This window comes from Dermochelys coriacea, chromosome 3 (genome assembly GCF_009764565.3).
Source record: "Dermochelys coriacea isolate rDerCor1 chromosome 3, rDerCor1.pri.v4, whole genome shotgun sequence".
NCBI classification, from domain to species: Eukaryota; Metazoa; Chordata; order Testudines; family Dermochelyidae; genus Dermochelys; species Dermochelys coriacea.
In genome coordinates, this window is record NC_050070.1 from 148783288 (window position 1) to 148804047 (window position 20760).

A 20760-nucleotide genomic window follows, 5' to 3' on the forward strand; every position below is an offset into this window, starting at 1 on the left:
CTGTAAGGAGAGTGATCACTTAAGATGAGCCATCACCAGCAGCAGGGGGGGGGGAAGAAGGAAAACCTTTCATGGTGACAAGCAAGGTAGGCCATTTCTAGCAGTTAACAAGAACATCTGAGGAACAGTGGGGGGTGGGGTGGAGGGGAGAAACAATATGGGGAAATAATTTTACTTTGTGTAATGACTCATCCATTCCCAGTCTCTATTCAAGCCTAAGTTAATTGTATCCAGTTTGCAAATTAATTACAATTCAGCAGTCTCTCGTTGGAGTCTGTTTTTGAAGCTTTTTTGTTGAAGGTTAGCCATTCTCAGGTCTGTAATCGAGTGACCGGAGAGATTGAAGTGTTCTCCGACTGGTTTTTGAATGTTATAATTCTTGACGTCTGATTTGTGTTCATTTATTCTTTTACGTAGAGACTGTCCAGTTTGACCAATGTACATGGCAGAGGGGCATTGCTGGCACATAATGGTATATATCACATTGGTAGATGCGCAGGTGAACGAGCCTCTAATAGTGTGGCTGATGTGATTAGGCCCTATGATGGTGTCCCCTGAATAGATATGTGGACAGAGTTGGCAATAGGCTTTGTTGCAAGGATAGGTTCCTGGGTTAGTGGTTCTGTTGTGTGGTGTGTGGTAGCTGGTGAGTATTTGCTTCAGGTTGGGGGGCTGTCTGTAAGCAAGGACTGGCCTGTCTCCCAAGATCTGTGAGAGTGATGGGTCGTCCTTCAGGATAGGTTGTAGATCCTTGATGATGCGTTGGAGAGGTTTTAGTCAGGGGCTGAAGGTGATGGCAAGTGGCATTGTGTTATTTTCTTTGTTGGGCCTGTCCTGTAGTAGGTGACTTCTGGGTACTCTTCTGGCTCTGTCAATCTGTTTCTTCACTTCAGCAGGTGGGTATTGTAGTTGTAAGAATGCATGATAGAGATCTTGTAGATGTTTGTCTCTGTCTGAGGGGTTGGAGCAAATGCGGTTATATCATAGAGCTTGGCTGTAGACAATGGATCGTGTGGTGTGATCTGGATGAAAGCTAGAGGCAGGAAGGTATAATTGGAGGTCAGTAGGTTTCCGATATAGGGTGGTGTTTATGTGACCATCGCGTATTAGCACCGTAGTGTCCAGGAAGTGGATCTCTTGAGTGGACTGGTCTACGCTGAGGTTGATGGTAGGATGGAAATTGTTGAAATCATGGTGGAATTCCTCAAGGGCTTCTTTTCCATGGTTCCAGATGATGATGATGTTATCAATGTAGCGCAAGTAGAGTAGGGGCATTGGGGACGAGAGCTGAGGAAGCGTTGTTCTAAGTCAGCCATAAAAATGTTGGCATACTGTGGGGCCATGTGGGTACCCATCGCAGTGCCGCTGATTTGAAGGTATACATTGTCCCCAAATGTGAAATAGTTATGGGTGAGGACGAAGTCACAAAGTTCAGCCGTGACATTATCGGGGATACTGTTCCTGACAGCTTGTAGTCCATCTTTGTGTGGAATGTTGGTGTAGAGGGCTTCTACATCCATAGTGGCTAGGATGGTGTTTTTAGGAAGATCACCAATGGATTGTAGTTTCCTCAGGAAGTCAGTGGTGTCTCAAAGATAGCTGGGAGTGCTGGTAACATAGGGCCTGAGGAGGGAGTCTACATAGCCAGACAATCCTGCTGTCAGTTTGCCAATGCCTGAGATGATGGGGCGTCCAGGATTTCCAGGTTTATGGATCTTGGGTAGCAGATAGAATACCCCAGGTCGGGGTTCTAGGGGTATGTCTGTGCAGATTTGTTCTTGTGCTTTTTCAGGGAACAAATTATGTGGTTTAACTTTCATGAAATGAAATAAAAATGAGGAGAAGAAGAACAGTGAGTTCAAACAAAGTTGGTAAACACATGAAATAAATTGCCATGAAAATGCATTGTAGCAAAATGCTATAAATAAGTCTGAGATGTTTAGACACATTTATGTAGAGACGAAGAAGAGAAAGCAAGGAGTAGAATGACTACCCCGGCTGAAACGAGGAATAGAAATAAACAGATACCTAGTTTGTTTGACCAAATGTCTTTTTCTTTAGTTCCTGGTGCCTTTGTGGAAGTGTCTTGAAGGAACTTCACAATCGGACATCAAAATCAGGAAGATTAATTGTCTGATTCACTTATTTATTCATTATCCCTGTTGAACTCTAAAAAAGACAACCTGTTACCTGTTCACAAGATAGGGTGTTTATGCAGTCACTTGGAATGCACTGTTTCAATTCAGGAGTAGATAAATGCAAAATGTTTCTCTTCCAATCAGAGGATGTTGGTGTTTTGACTCCTACTTCTCAACCTCCAAAGCATGCTATGACACTTCCAGGGCTGTATGTATTGTCCTATGCCTAATAATTAGAAGTATTCTTCATCAGAATGATTTCCACCTACCCGTTTACAGCATAGGGAAAAGGCACTATTGAGCTATGTGTTCTACTTTACTTTTTTGACTTTGACTTCAATTTTATGGTATCAAGAAAAACTCATGCCAAAATTGCAGAGTATTTTATGTCCTTAACATAGACAAAAATATTAAGTGTTGGAAAATATTTTTGATGTGCTGTGAATTGAATCATCATTTTCATATTTCTTTCCACTGTAATAACTCAGCATTAAAAAGCTATTTTATTTTTCAAAAATTGATTACAACCGCAGTGAGAGGTTGATTGTTTTGTCATCATTTGTTGGCAGAATTCAGATTCAAGACTGAAAATATCAGTACATATGGCCAAACTGTATGAGGAGATTTAAACCCAAAGGTGCATTTAAAATAACAGTGGAGACAATTATTTTGGTGAAGTTCTATGGCCTGTGTGTTATACAGAAGGTCAGACTAGACGATCAAATGTCCCTCTGGCTTTGGAATCTCTTAATCTACTGTGTTCTTTTTTAAAAAAAAGAAGAAAAAGTTACCAAGCAATAAGAATGACAGTATTTTATTTTGCCAAAATGTGACAGCATTTACATTTACTGAAGTGATTAAATAAACACTTGCTTTCTATTTTTTCCTATACAGTTGTTGTATTTATTGTAATATTTTTTTATTTGCATAACGAACAATAGTAAAAGGTCTGTCCATTATACTAGGTGTCTTTCATTGCTGTTAATTGGAAAGGGCCAAAGTTGTATTTATCACTGTTGGTTAATGACCATTACATTTTTTTGCTTCTTGATCAAAACCTTATGATCTGATCAAGTGTTTGCAGACAACTTACTAAAGTAAATTTTGTGGTTTTTCTTTTGTAGATTATGGGTAAGGTGGGATTAATGGAGTATTTTTCATTATCTGTGATAAGTGAATTTAAGAGCTAGCTCAATGTCTTTTCAAAGGAAGGTGGATAACAAATAAGTCCTGCAAAACAGCTTATTTATTAACAGCTGAGGTTACTGAGTATTCAGGAGGCAAATCAATAATCTATTTACGTTGCTCTCCCAGGGAGAAAGGATTTGAAAGTGGTCAAGGACCACAAACTCAATATATGTCACTAGAATGATAATACAGAAGGCATTATTGCAGGAAGGCTAACAACAATGTAATCTTCACTGAGGCCAACTGGTATCACTGAGAGAGAGAGAGAGCACGATATCTCAGAACAGGTATGAGATAGCGAGCTATGTAATCAACTGGTTTGAGTGGAAGGGCATGAAAGAAAGGGATTCTCAGGCTTTCGTGTAAATTCTGAGCAACTAATCTGTTTTCACAATGTGTTCATTAATTATAGGTTTCAGAGTAGCAGCCGTGTTAGTCTGTATTCGCAAAAAGAAAAGGAGTACTTGTGGCACCTTAGAGACTAACAAATTTATTAGAGCATAAGCTTTCGTGAGCTACAGCTCACTTCATCCGATGAAGTGAGCTGTAGCTCACGAAAGCTTATGCTCTAATAAATTTGTTAGTCTCTAAGGTGCCACAAGTACTCCTTTTCTTTTTTCATTAATTATGTAGCCTTTAAGTAAATACAGAATGCTTTTGTTTTTATTCTTAACTAGAATCCAAGCATTTCGCACACTCCAAGAAGCTCTCAAGTGTAACTATGAACACTGGCAGATTTGGGAGAACTACCTTGTTACCAGTACAGACATTGGAGAGTTTTCAGAAGCAATTAAAGCTTATCACCGGCTTATGGATTTACAAGAAAAGTACAAAGATGTGCAGGTGGTACAGATTTCTTTTTATGTTTTTACATGTTCGTATACATTCATTTTTCCTTGTAGAAATTATTTGCATCATCATCAAGTACATTTCAATAACAATAGCATACTTTACAATGAAAGATATCCAGGCAAGTCTGGTTCATTATGAGACTTTGATTGTAAAGAGAAATAATTTAAACTGGAGAGGAGACCAAACAAAACCCTGGATTTCAACATCCCCAGGCTTTGGGGAAGAATAAATTTAGAGTTTGCTGCTCAGGTCCATCCCTAAATTGAACTGTTGGGGATTATTTCATTTTTCACACACTTTTATGTATCTCACTGTAAACATTAATACAGATTGTTTTAGACCAGTGGTTCTCAAACTTTTGTACTGGTGACCCCTTTCACATAGCAAGACTTTGAGTGTGACCCCCCCCTTTTAAATGAAAAACACTTTTTAATATATTTGACACCATTATAAATGCTGGAAGCAAAATTGGGTTTGGGGTGGAGGCTGAAAGCTCGTGACCCCCCTCCTCCTCCCGTGTAATAACCTCATGACCCCCTGAAGGGTCCCGACCCCCAGCTTGAGACCCCCTGTTTTAGACCTTACAGCTGTATTAAGGTTATGATTTTTACTCATAAATTTGAAAATGTATATCTTATACAACCAAACCTTTACAAATGAATTAAATTTCATATACTGAATAATTTGTAATTGCAGTATTAAACCTACATAATCCAATACTATGAAAATATAATGGATGAACTTCATATGCTTTTCACTGTAGAAAATGAAGGCTAATATTTGTTTTTATGTATTAATTGTGCTTTAATATCCCTGGCAAACTTTGAGTTTGATCAGGAGATGTAAGGAATACACTATACTATGACTGTCAAAGGCATCTCATTTGCTCTTTTTCTTTTTCAGTTTACTTTTTAAATACCAAGAATGCCCAAGTATTAGTATTAATCACTTATATAAAAACTACCACACACAAGTCAGCCTGTTGTCCAATATGAGCAAAATCAATCAAATCTGAGATAGTTAAAATTGAAAAGGTTTTAAAGCTCTCTAGTGCTCTTTCAGTCGCAAATCAATGTCTGTGGAAACATCTGTAGTTTTCCATGTGGTAAGGATTAGTCTACTGGCAGCTACAATGCTGTCATTAGGAAGGAATCATGTTTATTCATGGGGACACAGTGTAGATTTTTCTAGTTAGGAAGTGCCTTTCTGAATTACTGATTCAAATAATAGTTGTGTTACACAATGCAGTCCAGAACTGATCCTAATATCACTTTGGTTGGTCAGATTGTCGTTAGCCTACAAGAAGTAAAATACCATGTGAACAAATTTGCCTTTTCTTCTATGACCGTTCACGTGTTCTGAGCTGGTATGTGCTCCTTTCACCATCAAGGGTGTTCTTTTAGGATTTTATATTGGATATTCAGTTAAACTTTTTGCATATTGCTTAGAATAATTTTCCACTTTTGTTGCATAATTTTCCTTTCTCTTCTGTTTTCCCATACGGTTTTTAATTACATCCTACGCTTTTTATTTGGTTAGGACTGTATTGATGTTAAATGTCCTGAGTTTTTGTTTAAGATGTCCCAGTAGAGATGGACCTTAAAAAGCCTTCCAAGTCCTTCTTCGAGTGATTGCTCATGTGTATTCCACAATAGGTGTGTGTGCTCATCATGTGCACCAGTGCTGGAAGTTTTTCCCCTAGCAGTACCCGTAGGGGGGAGCACTCCCCCACGACCCCTGGAGCGGTATAAGGGGGGCTGCACTCCCCCAACCTCAGTTCCTTCTTGCCACCAGTGAAGGTGCGTCGGAACTGCTCAGCTTCAGCTTTGCTGCAGCTCATCCCCAGAACTCTGTTTGTTCAGTAGTACCTATAGTCAGTTAGCTAATTCAGTTAGTTTAGTTAGTCATTGAGCCTGGGCCCCATGCTCCAGACTTTGTTGTGTGACTGTTGTAGGTGCTCTATGCCAAGGAGCGAGCCGCACACAGATTGTCTGCGCTGCTTGGGAGAAACCCATATCAGCGAAAGGTGCAAGATTGGCAAGTCTCTCAAGCCCCGGACTAAAAAAGAAAGGGACATTAGACTCAGGGCCATCCTGATGGAGTTGACGCTGGGCCTGACCCCGGCACACCGCTCTGAACTGGTACCCAGCACCGCGGCATCTGTACACGGAGACCCTCCAGTACCATCATCCAGTCGGCACCACTCCCTGTCCACGGGGCACACCAAGTGGACCGGAAAGACTCCCTCTGCGCACCGGCACTGAGGGAAGTCTGGGACAGAGGCTAGGCCCACGTCAGGTAGTCCTCAATCTCCATCGGGCCCTAGGCCTCCAACGCATGTGAGCGGAGTAGCCCAGCCCCTTCAGAGCAGGCCTCTCCAGATGTCATCTACGCCCGAAGCCCTCCAGGCAGACAGGAATGTCATGTCCATGCCAGTGCCCAGAACTCCGCTGATGTCGGCCCCACGGTCCAGAGGTAAGCCGCCACTGGGATCACCGCAGTCGCCACCGACCCGGTACCGGTCTCGGTTGAGGGAATGTTCCCGACACCGCTAACTGCCCAGCAACCATTCAGGGCTCAGTTCATGTAGATCACCCTCGACACCGGCCAGACTGTCTGAATGGGTGCCGTCCGACCGGGACTCCCGGCACCGCTCATCTTCGCAAAGCAAATATCGATGGGACTGTGGCAGATGTCACCTACGGTCCTCGTCTCACAGGAGATACCACAGTCGGTCGTACTTTCTAAGGTCAAGCAGGCGGGCAAAAGGCATCTTTGATGGGACACTCAGGGGTACCCCCACCAGTTCTCAGCAAGGACCTACCCCCAATAAAGCTCCCTTTCTCCAATTGGTTGTGTGCTTTCCTCCCGGAATGGTCGTGGCTCACCTCGGACCGGTGCGTTCTCAGCACCATCTCCCAATGTTACACCCTTCAGTTTACCTCCTCCCCACCTAACTGCCCTCTGCCCCATCCCTCCTGGGGGACCCCTCCCACAAGGCTCTGCTCAAGCAGGAGGTGGGGCGGCTCCTGGACCTAGGAGCTATAGAGGTGGTGCCCAAGGAGTTTCTGGGCAAGGGGTATTACTCCTGGTATTTCCTTATCCCAAAGGCCAAAAGGGGGCTCAGGCCCATCATGGACCTGCGAGGCCTGAACCACTACAGGGTGAAATTCAAGTTCTGCATGGTTTCCCTGGCCTCCATCATCCCCTCCCTGGATCCCGGGGACTGGTACGCTACCCTCGATCTACAGGATGCGTACTTCCACATCCACATATTCAAGGGGCACAGACGCTTCCTCCGTTTCATGGTGGGTCAGAGTCGCTACCAATTCACGGTCCTACCGTTTGGTCTGTCCACTGCCCCCAAGGTCTTAACAAAATGAATGGCGGTGGTAGCGGCGTACCTCAGATGCCAGGGAGTCCAGATATTCCCATATCTGGACAACTGGCTAGTCAAAGCCACACACCTCCCCCCAGTTGCCAGTGAGGGATCATATGGCACTCCTCCTGTCCACATGTACTGCCCTGGGCCTGTTGATAAACAATGCCAAGTCCACGTTAGTCCGGGTCCAACGCATAGAGTTTATCGGGGCACTACTGGACGCAACGTCGGCCAGGTCCTCTCTCCCACCAGACAGGTTTGAGACCCCCCTCCCCCGAAAGGGCTCACTGACTCGATCACAAGGTTCCCGGTGATGACAGCCAGGGCTTGCCCGCAACTGCTGCGTCACATGTTTGCGTGCACAAATGTGTTCCGTCACGCCAGACTCAGAATGAGGCCCCTCCAGCTCTGGCTGGGCTCGCAGTTCTCCCAGGCCACAGACAGAATGGACAAAGTCCTCACCATGCCAAACTCGGTGATCACCTCCCTGCAGTGGTGGTCTGCCCCAAACAACATGCTCCAAGGGGTCCAGTTCAGGGACAATGCCCCGTTGTTGGAGCTGGTGTCCGATGCGTCGGACCTGGGTTGGTGGGCCCATGTGGGGAACTTTCAGATCCAAGGCCTGTGGTCTCTACAAGACCTACACCTTCATATAAACATCAAGAAACTCAGGGCTGTGCGACTGGCTTGTATGGCCTTCCTCTCGCACCTGGAGGGCAAGGTAGTCAGGGTCCTCAAGGACAACATGGCCTCTATGTTCTATATCAACAGGCAAGGTGGGGCTTGATCCTCTGCTCTTTGCCACGAAGCCCTCGGTCTGTGGGACTTCTGTATAGCCCACAATATCTACCTAAAAGCCTTCCACCTGCCGGGCACCCAGAATATGAGGGCAGATTGCTTGAGCAGGGATTTTTCCTCTCAGCATGAGTGGTCTCCACATCTGGAAGTGGTTCACCAGCTCTTCTGAAGGTGGGCTACTCCCCAGGTGGAACTATTTGCGACCCGGCAGAACCGATGATGCCCCCAGTTCTGCTCCGGGGGGGCCTAAGGAGGGGCACTATCTCAGATGCCTTTACCCTGTCCGGGTCAGGCCAGCTCCTCTACATCTTTTTCCCCCGTTCCATCTGATCAGCAGGGCCCTGGAGAAAATAAAGACTGACAAAGCCAAGGTCCTCCTCGTTGTCCTGGCATGGCCCGGGCAGCACTGGTATGGGACCCTCTCGGGGCTGACAATAGCTCCACCATGGCAGTTACCGCTCTGCCTGGACCTGCTCTCTCAGGACCAGGGCCACCTCCTCCATCCCAACCTAGCAACGCTTGACCTCATGGCGCGGCTGCTCAGTGGCTAGGTGGCGAGGAAAGGAAATGCTCAGAACAGGTTCAGTGCGTCCTCTTTGAAAGTAGATGGCCCTCCACTCACCGCTCCTATGTGGCAAAGTGGTCTCAGTTTTTGAGGTGGGCAGCAGGCCAGGGTGTTTCCCTGACAGCCGCCCGGATCCAGCTTATGCTTGATTACCTCCTCCACCTGAGGGCCCAGGGACTGGCACTCTCGTCAGTCAGGGTACCCTTGGCGGCCATATCGGCCTTTCATCCCCTGGTGCAAGGGCAAACGGTGTTTTCCCATGCTATGAGCGGCCGGTTCCTTAAGGGTTTGGACCCTGTCTACCCATATTCCAAGCCCCTGGTTCCACAGTGGGACCTAAACCTGGTGCTGGCTCGTCTCACGGGGGCCCCATTTGAGCCACTGGCCACGTGTTCCTGGTCTCACTTCTCATGGAAGGTGGCCTTCCTGATAGCTATCACGTTGGCCAGGCGGGTCTCGGAGCTCAAGGCCCTAACCTCCGAATTTCCATATACGGTTTTTCATAAGGACAAGGTCCAGCTCTGCCCACACCCCGCGTTCATCCCGAAGGTAGTCTGCCTACCACATGGGTCAGGACATTTTTCTGCCAGTCCTCTGCCCCAAGCCTCATGCGACTAGTGAGGAACGCCGTCTCTACACGCTTGACGTGAGGCGAGCTCTGGCTTTCTACCTCGAGCGGACCAAGCCGTTCAGAAAGTCTTCGCAATTGTTCGTCACCTCGGCTGAGCGCATGAAGGGTCAGCCGATTTCCACTCAGCGGCTTTCTAAGTGGATCACTTCGTGCATCCTTTCCTGTTATGAGCTGGCAGGGGCTCCCCCACTGCCTATTGCCAGGGTACACTTGATTTGATGTCAGGCCTCATCAGCTGCCTTCGTGGCCCACGTTCCCATCCAGGACATTTGTAGGGCCACCACGTGGTCTTCAGTTCACATGTTCACCTCGCACTATGCGATCGTCTTCCAGGCCAGGGATGATGCCGAGTTCAGCAGGGCGGTACTCCGTCCCAAGAATTTGTGAACTCCTACCTACCTCCAACAGATGTAGCTTGGAATCACCTATTGTGGAATACACATGAGCAATCACTCAAAGAAGGAAAGACAGTTACCTTTTCCGTAACTGGTGTTCTTCGAGATGTTGCTCATGTCTATTCCACATCCCACCCTCCTTCCCCTCTGTCGGAGTTGTCTGGCAACAAGGAACTGAGGGTGGGGGGAGCGCAGCCCCCCTTATATCATGCCAGGCAGGTGCTGCTCCCAGGGTCGTGGGGGAGTGCTCCCCCCTACGGGTACTGCTAGGGGAAAAACTTCCAGCACCGGTGCACATGGCGAGCATGCACACCTATTGTGGAATAGACATGAGCAACATATCTCGAACACCAGTTACTGAAAAGGTAACTGTCTTTTTCTGCATGTTCTCTTTAATATAGCTATATGCAATTAGAGGGATTTTCATATGTGGTTATGAACAAGCCCAAAATCTGATTAAGGATTCCAGGAAGGCTTGTATTAATAATTGTTTAGGGAGGAACAGAATACTCTATTAGCTAAAAAAGAATAGATAAACCTAAACAGCTAAATTATGGTTCTTGGAGGAAACTCATCCTGTTCAATATTTCCAGAAAGCCAGTCCCCTTGACTATCTAGCGTCCCACCTTGCAGCCTGACTTCAGCATTAGTTCTTTTCCTTCCCTCTGACACTTCATCTCTCCTGCAGTGGATTAGCAGCATACCTGATAATAGACACCTAAGTAAACCATAGACATGGCTAAGTGGAGGTTGGTGTGTCTATCACATGCCTGTTTCCATGCCAGTGCAACTTGATCTTCTTGCTCAATCAGAGCTGCTGAATGCATGTTATTTTATTTACTGTACTAGTTGACATGTCAAGAAAGGGGGGGGGGGACATAAAACCATTGGTTAAATCAGTATTAGGTAACCATCTAAACTAGGAGGATGGCTATACAAATAGTGCACAATACATTAACAGTACAAGCCCTTATGACCCACACATAAAAAATCACCCATGGGGTGTGCTTCATAGCCCATTGTTCTAGGATCCTCTGATACAAGACTAAATGTACCAAATTAGTAGTGTATAATGGAAGTAAATTTAGAATATCCCTGGTTTTGTATGCTGTGGTCAGATTCTTAATATTATTTCAGCATATTATTCAAAGATGTTTTTAAACTAATACAATTTTATTAACTCTGTAAAGAAGTTTGTAATTGAATTATAATATGTTTTCTATTTGTATGTTAGGTCATTGCTTTTCTGTTTTGGATTTGTGACCACAAAATGTAATTGTGGGAAATTATGCTTCTGAGTTATTCTAGTTATCTAATGATATCACAGCCCCCTTCTTGACAGGAAATATGATAGGCTGTAGGATATTGTGAGGTTGAATGTACACACATATGGATGCTACAGGCAAAATTCTAAAGGGAAAATTATTATTAATCATTCCTATATATAAAATAAAAATGATCTTGGGAAAAAACTGAGATGTGTCACATTAACATTAATTGATCTTTGCATGGATCACATGTCTAAGCTAACACACTGGACTTTTTATGGTGATGTTATTAAACAGATATATTGTTAAGAGAACAACACTGCCTTTCATATGCAAGAAAACTCCCTCTCTTTCTCCTTAGCCTGCAGATCCTTCTCAGATTTGTGATATGAACACTTATATTGACACTGAAATCTGCGTGATTGCTACCTAGACTATAATTTCTCTGTGGATAAAAGGAGGACTTCAGTCACTAGGCCTGTCAATCTTGCACCTAGAAATTGGATGGTTGAAGGAAAAATATTGAAGGAGAGACTCCGGTACCTTTTTAGAAGCATTGCATTCACTATACATACATACTGTGACAAAGCTCTGTCCTTGCCTCCATGGGTCCCGCGTTTCCTGGCGGATTTCGCTAGCCTCAGAGGCTCACTGTGACCCTCCACATAACCCTTCTTTCTCTAGAGACAAGGGTCACAGTCTACTGAGCCATTTTCATCATAAGCCAGCGAGGAAGGTGAGGAGAAGTTATCCTTCCTTGCACAGTCTCTGTTGTCTCCCAGTCTCAGTGATTAAACGGGGCAAAGGTGCGGGGGGAGCCCGGGCCCACCCTCTACTCCGAGCTCCAGCCCAGGAATCCTAATAGTATCAGCTATGGTAGCTGACCTTTTAGAAACATGACGTGTACAATTCCCTGGGCTACTTCCCCCACAGCAGTCCTCACTTTCTCAAGCTCCACTTCACCCTTACCTCAGGGCCTCCTTCCTTGTGCCTAATATGGTGTGTACTACTCAGCCTCTCCAGTCGCGCAACTTCTTCCCACAGCTCCTGACATGCACTCCCACCTGACTAATTGGGAGGCTTTTAATTAGTTTCAGCCAGCCCCTGATTGGCCTCAGGTGTCCCAATCAACATAGAATTCTCCCTGCCTTCTGGAAAGTTCTTAATTGGCCCCAGGTGTCTTAATTGACCTGGAGCAGCTTCCATTTCACTCAACCTAGTACCAGGGATTTGTTTAGCCTGGAGCTAATATATCTATCTCCCACTACTTTTCTATAGCCATCTGGCCTTGCCCCATCACAATACATACATACATGTATGTCTATATATAGCACATATATGTATGTACATATATATTTATCTATAAGAAGTAAAGTAGAATAAAAGGCTACAGTATATCAAGTAGTGCTGAAAACTGATTCCAGGATAGTTTCATTAAAATTTTATGCATGTGTTCTTAGCATTCCCTTTTATGGCCATGGCCCTTAAAAAGTTGCCAATTTTTCCTAATATAAATAAATAAGTTTACCTCAGTGCCTATATGTGTTTTCCTATACTTACTGCAAATACTGAGTTTATCTAATATTAAAGTCTCATGCAATTATTTATGCCAATTGGCAAGTTTTTAGAATCATGCCTATACGTGAGAGAAACTACAGTTTAGCCAATAATTAAGTCACAATTTACCAAAAAAAAGACCTGGGAGCAGATTCTCAGTTGGTGTAAACTGTCTTTACACCAGCTGAGAATCTGCCTCCCTCCAATGATTTAACCTCTGATGCGTATGGGAATGTTATCCGAGGGACTTCGAAAAGTGTTAATCACATAACTTTTCACAGAATGCAGATCACTGAAGCCAAGCAGTTGGTGTTTATCTGTAATGTTAACACGCTGAGGATAAGAAAGACACTAGATGCTGCATTGATTGTTGGAATGTTTTGCAGCATCGCTTTCAGGAGCAAAGCTACATACTGTACTGTCTGTGAATGTGAATTCAGTGTGCACGGCTTAACGTAAATACAGGATCCCAAACAGGAAACAGCATAGAGTGAAGATTCCTATTGCCTCTTCCTATTGTGTATTATCCTCATTTAACTGGCTCATGCTGCTAGAATGTTTTGTAATAAGAGGCAAAAGCTTTTTGTGCTTGTATTTCTGTAAGGGCACTTTCCAACAGGGATTTTGAGTGAGGAAGTTGGGGATTAACATTTTCAAGAGACACCTGTGCTCTCAAGCGGTTCATTAATGATCAGTTCCTTGATTTTAAGCTTTAATTTGGGAAGGTATTTGCGGTGAGTGTATTTACAGAGAGCTGCCTTACAGAGTGCTGACTTATCATGGGAGAACTGTTATCTGAAGGTCGTTTCCTCACTTGAGCTCTGTCAGCTTTGATTAGCATCAGTGCATCTTTGGAACATGTTTTGACTAGTTCAGTTTTTATATGAAAGGAGCTGTTTTACAACATAATAATTGTGAAATGAGATTAACATCAGTTAAGATGTTTTAGGGTTTTAGGGTAGTTTTTTTCTTGTGTTTTTGTTTTGTTTTTAATTAGTGTGAGTCACAAAAAATAGGAGAAAGGAGGTGGAATCCTGTATAGTGGAGAACTGTTAAACACACAGGTGCTTTGTACAGCGGTCATATGAGGCATAACTGATTAAACAGACAAGGAAAATAAAAGCTGTTGCTTGCACAGCATCCTTTTTAACTTAGCATCTATTGATTGTGGTGGAGTATTAGTGGATATGACAATTTAACTTCCCTCAGAGAACATTTAATTAAAAGTTTAACCATTAAAATTGTGTTCTGAAAGTAGAAAGTTGTGCCTTGATTGCTAATTCTGTTTTGGTGTTTAGATACAATTCACTTGCAATTCTAACAAAAATATTTTTTAACAGGCAGTATAACCAAGACATGATTATGTTTTAGCCCCTTTTCAAGTAGAACCTATACTTTATTTATTTGGTTTATACTATTGAGTGTGATATAGCAATAGAATATAGTGTGTTTACATTACTCAATGGCATATTTCAAGGACATAACTGTTGCATGACACTGTATTTTTAAAAAAGTTAAAAATATCCAGGTATAGATATTGGAACTTACTGGCTCAGCAGGACTACAGCCCTATTAATATTTGGGCATATTTTCCACAAAATTATTCTGTATAGTTGTCACTCCCTCAATAACCCTACTTAACTTTTTGTTTCCTGTGACTATCTTCAAGAGTGAAAGGCTGACTGCTGATTAGTAGAGAGGAAGAACAGATCAGCCCTCACACAATAGTTTAAATAATTTATTTTATAAAATATAATATTAGTGTTTTTTAAAAATATTAAATAAAAATGTTAATTCGCTACCATAGTTTGATAACAATGCCTAATAAAAAGTTGTTGGAATTTTTTGTTTAGGTTTTTTTTTATGGTTGCGTTCTTTTCTATTATTGGCTTGTAATAGTTCGGTAGACCTATTTTGTAATATCACCCATTTTAAATTTACTATGCTACTGACCAGGAATTTGAAATACATAATTGAGAATCACTTGATTGCTGTTGATTTTGACCAAACAGTGTATTCCAATTATACTGTTGAGAAAAATATTTGTAATAGAAACATTTAGCTGTGTCATGAAAAATAAATGTTTATTGCTAGCTTGAAGTAAAATTGTTTGGAATGTGTAATATTATTGATTCTTATGAATACAACAATTATGATTAATAGCACAGAATTCAGAGTAGCAGAATGTGTTATAACTTAGTGTTTTCAATATTCTTACCCATCTCCATTTTTAAGGGTTCTAGCTTTTCATATTTTTAGCAGGATCGTGGTATATCAGTGAATCATTCTGAGTAGTCATAAATGTAGCTTTCTAGCAGGGTTAATATTCTGTATCCCAACCACAGTATGGATTTTATTATCGAAAAAGTGTCTTATTGTTAGGCAATGCCAATTAGTATTATTTCTTTGATATTTAATCTAAATGATTTATTAATATTATACAGGAAAAAAACCTAGGTTAAAGAATGCTATTAAAGGTTGCAATGCCAAGCAGTCAGAAGTCAGAAAATACCAAAATTAAGGTTATCTGTGCAACACCCCCTCCCTCCCACCCCACCCTTTTTTCCTACACGTCTCCCAGTCTCAGTCTTCATCCTGGTCTACTTTTTCCACCTCCCTAGTCCAAATCTTGACCTATCTACATTCAAATGAGGCAGCATTCTCCTTGCTGTTTCAGCCCAGCAGGGTGGCATTAGCAGCACAGGAAAGACAGGGCCCCTGCTTTCAACTCCTGTGCCTAGCCTCAGCTCAGCCTGCAGCATCCCAGAGCTACAGATGCAGAGAAAGTCCTGCTCAGCCCTAGGCGGTATGCTGTATGCTCAGTGAAGACAGAATCTTCAGGGAATTACACTGCAAAGCTCTAGTAAGTCTCCACTGAGCATGTGCAAACTTTGACTTTTTTCAAAGATTTATAACTTGAACAAATTGCCAGATTTTCACAGGTTGGGCAAAAGACACATCACTGACACAAAGGTCATCCCCTGCCAAATTTCAAATCCCTGCTCCAAAGCATGGAGACAGTAGAGATTCTCAAAGAAAAGTTTGCCAGAAATTTTTAACATGAGCATAACAATGTATTTTTCCCTGACTTTATTTTTGGAAATGGCTGCCCTGTATTTGTTTAAATTTTCCAGTAAATTCAGCCTGAGGCAGACCCCCAGCTTGGAAAATTTCAGCCAAAACAATTAAAGTTCAGTTAAATTCCAAGTACTTGAAAACAGGGTCTTATGATGAGATGTATCAGGCAACCTTAATAATAGGTGGTGCTCCAAGTCCCATTTGTAATCTAAAATTGTATCTCTCACATACAGCATCCTGCTCCTGGACCACTCCTAAAGCCCCCCTTCATACCAGCTTTTTTGGGAAAGCACAAAATTCCCACCACTGCTCACTGGAGGGAGGACAGAAACCTCCTGCATACTTGCTCCACCCATAAAACTCCTTTGGAAAAAATCTAAATGAGGATTAAATGGGTGAACTTCACTCATAATATACTTTTTAGTATCCCACATAATTGTATAAGAACAATTCTGTAAGATTAGTTTGCCATCTTTGTGTTGTAAAGTCTTCGTAATTTACTAAATTATCAGTGAATATATACTGAAGTCCAAAACTTGTTGGTGTTTATGAGAATATAAATGAAAGATCTCTCTAACTGCTTTCTAAGGTGCTGAATATTCTGGTCAGGGCAGTAGTGGATGGAATGGCTGATCGTAATGGAGAGGTGGCAACGGGGTTGAAGGGGAAATTGCAGGAGCTGTTTGGCAGAGTGACTTCAAGAGTGACTGGTGATGCGGACATCTGGAGACTGTATGCCAGACTCTGTGGAAATGGACAGAGTGATAACCCTGAAGATACTGAAAAGGTAAATGTTGAGGTTGCTTTTTGTCTTTTTTTTGTTTTGTTTTGTTTTTGTTTTCCTAAAATGTGAGTTTGTTATAGCAATAGAAGGCTGTTATACTCGAGTGGACCAGCTATTGTAGCAAGATACAGCACACACTTTGCAACTGTTCCTCCGTTTTGCTGCAGGCATTCTGTCCTTTTGGGGTTTTTTCCTCCACGTATATATTTTCTTTAGGGGGAAGGAAGATTTTTAAATTTTCCATCAGTTTGGTTTTTTAAATATGCATAATTCTATCATTCTAAACTTGGACATTTTTTTTCTTCAAAAGAAGAAATTTCCTATTACAGCATCTGTTAGTGACACTAGGTTGATATTTTGAAGGTTTTCTTTGCAACCATAATGGCTAGAGATTTAATTTTAACTCAAAGTTTAGATTTTGACAATAAGGCTGCAGCCTCCAGAAAACAGTGACTTACTGAGTCATCATAAGATACCAAATTCAGTTCTGGGATCATAGTGTGGAAGTATATTTATGGCTCGTCTACACTGCAGTAATTCAGAAACGGCTAATCCTGAGCTACTCCATGTGGACACATTCCAGAAGAAGAATGCCTTGTTTCTATTTAGCTTAAAGTGGGTTTACTTCCTCCACTTAATTCTTAATCTGTTGAGGTGTCAAGGTCTGTGTACAGTTCTCTGTCCTTATATTAATCTGTTTCTATTAGCCTCTAATCCCATGTCATCCCCGTTCCCTCAGTCTCCAGATCATAAATTGAGGCTAGAGTGATTGCATTTCAAAAATAACTGCTACATAACTGGAGTGCTTACTTTGTTGTTCATGCTGGATGGTGCTTTGCAATTTGGTATTAAGTTTCCAAAATTCACATACCCGTGCACACTCCCAAAATATCTCTGGGTTATCAGATCTTCACTGAACCTGAAAATATAAAATGTCAGCATTCAGTATGTGTTTCCTAATGGCACTCTTTGGCCAGGGCAGAAATGTCAGGCGGGAAGATTGCTCAATATTCTGTGATAAGTAGGTGATGCAGATTGTTGGGCTTGTGGTTCATACGTCCATGGTGGTGTACTTCTAGTCACTTTGTCCTTCCTCATTCTGTTCTCTTCAAACTCTCCTCTGTTAACTTGCATGCTTTAGCCCTCACTTGCTTTCCTCTGACTCTGATTTGTCTGATTCTCCCTCTTTCCTTTCCATTTTTTCCTTTAGAGATTAAAATGAAAATGATTTTGCCCTTTTTGCATTCAGAAGCACGGAAGTTGCAATATCACGTAATGCATCCCTAAATGTTAATCGGATACAAAAAGTAACTCGGAGCTCGTCTACACTATAAATGTAGTCATGTCAGGGAGCCCGGTTACATCATGGTCTTCCCCTAATCCAGTTATAAATGTGGTTTCAGTATGTAGAGGAGACAGGACTTTAACTATATGTCATAACCAGACTGGTTATGAAACATGGTTAAAATCTAGCCTACCCTGCAAATTCAGATCATATTTGTAAAAGTTAGGGTACACTTTTGTCAGTTTCCTGACATGGTTGTATTTTAGTGTAGACAGAGCATGAAAGAGAACTGAAAAACTAAAGTCTCTACAGGCACAACTTGAATTAATTTACAGTATCAATTTATAAAACTTCTACTATATTGTACAAAATTTGAAGGTTTTCCTGTGCCTGTTGGGCATTAAATCAAAGTAGCTGTCTATTGCAATTTTTCAAAACCCATACAGTGTGAAAGAAGCAAAGAACTTGAATAGATAGAATATAAAATAATGTTTGCAGTTTTAATAGCATCATAGATGATAAAGACAGGAAAAGGCCTATTAGATCATTTTGTCCCTCTCCCTGCAAATGCACATCTGTCCCCTTTGAACACAACACTAAAAATGTTCTAGTTGAGGTTTAAAAGACTCAAGCAATGATGCTTCCAACAGTTCCCTTGGGAGAATACTCCACAGCCTCATACATCTGGCTGCTGTTAAGATTTTCCTGGTATTCAGACAAAATTTTTCCTTTCCTAATTTCATCTCTCTCTTCTGGTCGTGGCTGGTGTCCAAAATAGTTGCTGAGGTGGCAGGTAATAACCCACCACACTCTCCTTCATGTTAATCAGTGTTTCAAAGTGAAATATAGGGACACTGGTAAAGAAGCATATTTTGGGGGAAGAATGTGGTTGATGGGGAAGTGGGAAGTAAAAGGTGCCACTGCTGTACTTTGAATGAAAAACTGGGATACCTTTTATAGCAAATGGTGGTATGGGAGAAAATATTTAGGGGGACCTTGAGAAGTCAAGTCCAGCCCCTTGCGCTGTGGCAGGACCAAGTAAACCTAGATCATCCCTGACAGGTGATTGTCCAACTTGTTTTTAAAAGCTTCTAATGATGAAATTTATATATGGCTTTAAGATGTTTCTTCTCCCTTCTATTTAGACTTTTCAGATGGTAGTACACTGTTATAATGCCCCTCTTAATCCATCATTTAGTCAAGTGATAGAACTTTAGCATCTTCAATTTTTTCACACAATATGTTTAATTTTTATTTTTAGTAATACTCCATCCCCTGTGAGAAGGAAAAAATAGCAAGCAATCATTTTCTCCTTTTTAAATTTCTCCCGCTCACTGAGCTGTGTGTTTTTTAGATTATTTTTCACCTGATGTATAAGCCTCTACATTGACAAAATGCGTCTCATTTTGTTTTGGTTTTTTTTTAGTGTATCTAATCTCTCTACATCCCTTGATATTATTTCTCTTTCCTAATTTGTGTTCATAGCTTCCTTCCAGTTTTTCATCTGCAAATTTCATTAATGTGCTGTTGATTCCTGTGATACATGAACTGGGGGGAGTAGCTCCCTTTGATGGACACCCAGCCAGCCAGTTAGCTGTAAAATCCCTCTTGGTCTGTTCTCTGCTTTCTTTTACCTGTGGGCTTGTTAACCCTTTACAGGTAAAGCAACCAGAGAACAGACCAAGAGGGATTTTACAGCTAGCTAGCTGGCTGGCTGGGTGTCCATCAAAGGGAGCTACTGCCCCGCACTTCATGTATCACAATTCCCTTTTCCAGATAGTGAAGATGTTGAATACAACCAGATCCTTGTAGTACAGCACTGGATTCTTATTTCCCATTTATGTTCCCATTTGTCTGGCAAGAAATGGTCTTCATAAACTCATAGTGCTCAGTGCTTATGGTTCTGTTATACCTTAGATAATTTCTTTCCCTTTATTTGTTCCATTGTTATTCTAAGGACAGAAATTGTACTGAAAGTGTGGTTATTACCAGAATCACTCTTTTTTTCATTTATACATTTGTTTAGTAAATTGGTATCATATTTGTTTTCATTATAAGTTTCCTGCTTATGAAAATTCTTCCTTGATTACTGTTTACATTCATTTTCTATACTTCTGTTTGCTTTGGGGAATCAATGCAGTATCAAAGCAATAGCTCAGTCTAAGAAAAATAATATTGGGTAATATTTTTGGAAAAAAGCCTTGTAGTATTTAACTATATATTTCTTAGGTTCAGAACTGTTGTTCAAAATATTAAATATAAGTGTTTTCCCTTTTGGATATGCTTTTAATTATTTTGACCTGGCAAACATGGGTCACGTCCATCAGTCTAGACAAATTTTATAAAAAATAAAAATTTTCTTTAGACACGTTATTTTATGTGCCTGACATCCTTGAGATGCAATATCAGTGAACATCTGTGTTACAGCTGGTGCTAATGGTTGCAGAGAAACTCTGACTCTCAGAAAATCCATCATATTAAAGATGCGTTCAGTTTTTTGGGAGGAGTGTTTAATATGTGCATAAAGCTAAACTGGAATTCTTTTATAATTTTGCATTAATTGATTGTTTTGCAGTCACTACAGTATCTCACCAAGGCACATAAATGTGAAATGCAATCAGCAGATTGGGAGAAAGATATTTCGTCTTTTAAAGAATTGGTGAAAGGAGCCATAGAGCTTGCCCATGGTATGTTTGCCCTGAAACATAACATTTTATATTATTCATAAAGAATATACAGAGTACTTAAGAAACTCACTAACAAAATATGTTCTTACTTATCCTCAGATATTGGAACTGATATGGCACCTATTATTTGGGATATAATCTTGTTACTGCAT

The 20760-nt window shown here is 41.7% G+C and overlaps 1 protein-coding gene across 4 annotated transcripts in view; it reads left to right on the plus strand.

The window, feature by feature from the left end:
* The window catches only part of TTC27 (tetratricopeptide repeat domain 27), a 203123-nt gene that overhangs the window by 164471 nt on the left and 17892 nt on the right, over positions 1–20760 (plus strand). For all 4 annotated transcript variants that reach the window (XM_038397195.2, XM_038397194.2, XM_043511535.1 and 1 more), the window contains 3 exons: positions 4004–4169; positions 16442–16639; positions 20497–20608. In XM_038397195.2, coding sequence (XP_038253123.1) covers positions 4004–4169; positions 16442–16639; positions 20497–20608 — 476 coding nt within the window. The remainder of the gene's footprint in view (positions 1–4003; positions 4170–16441; positions 16640–20496; positions 20609–20760) is intronic.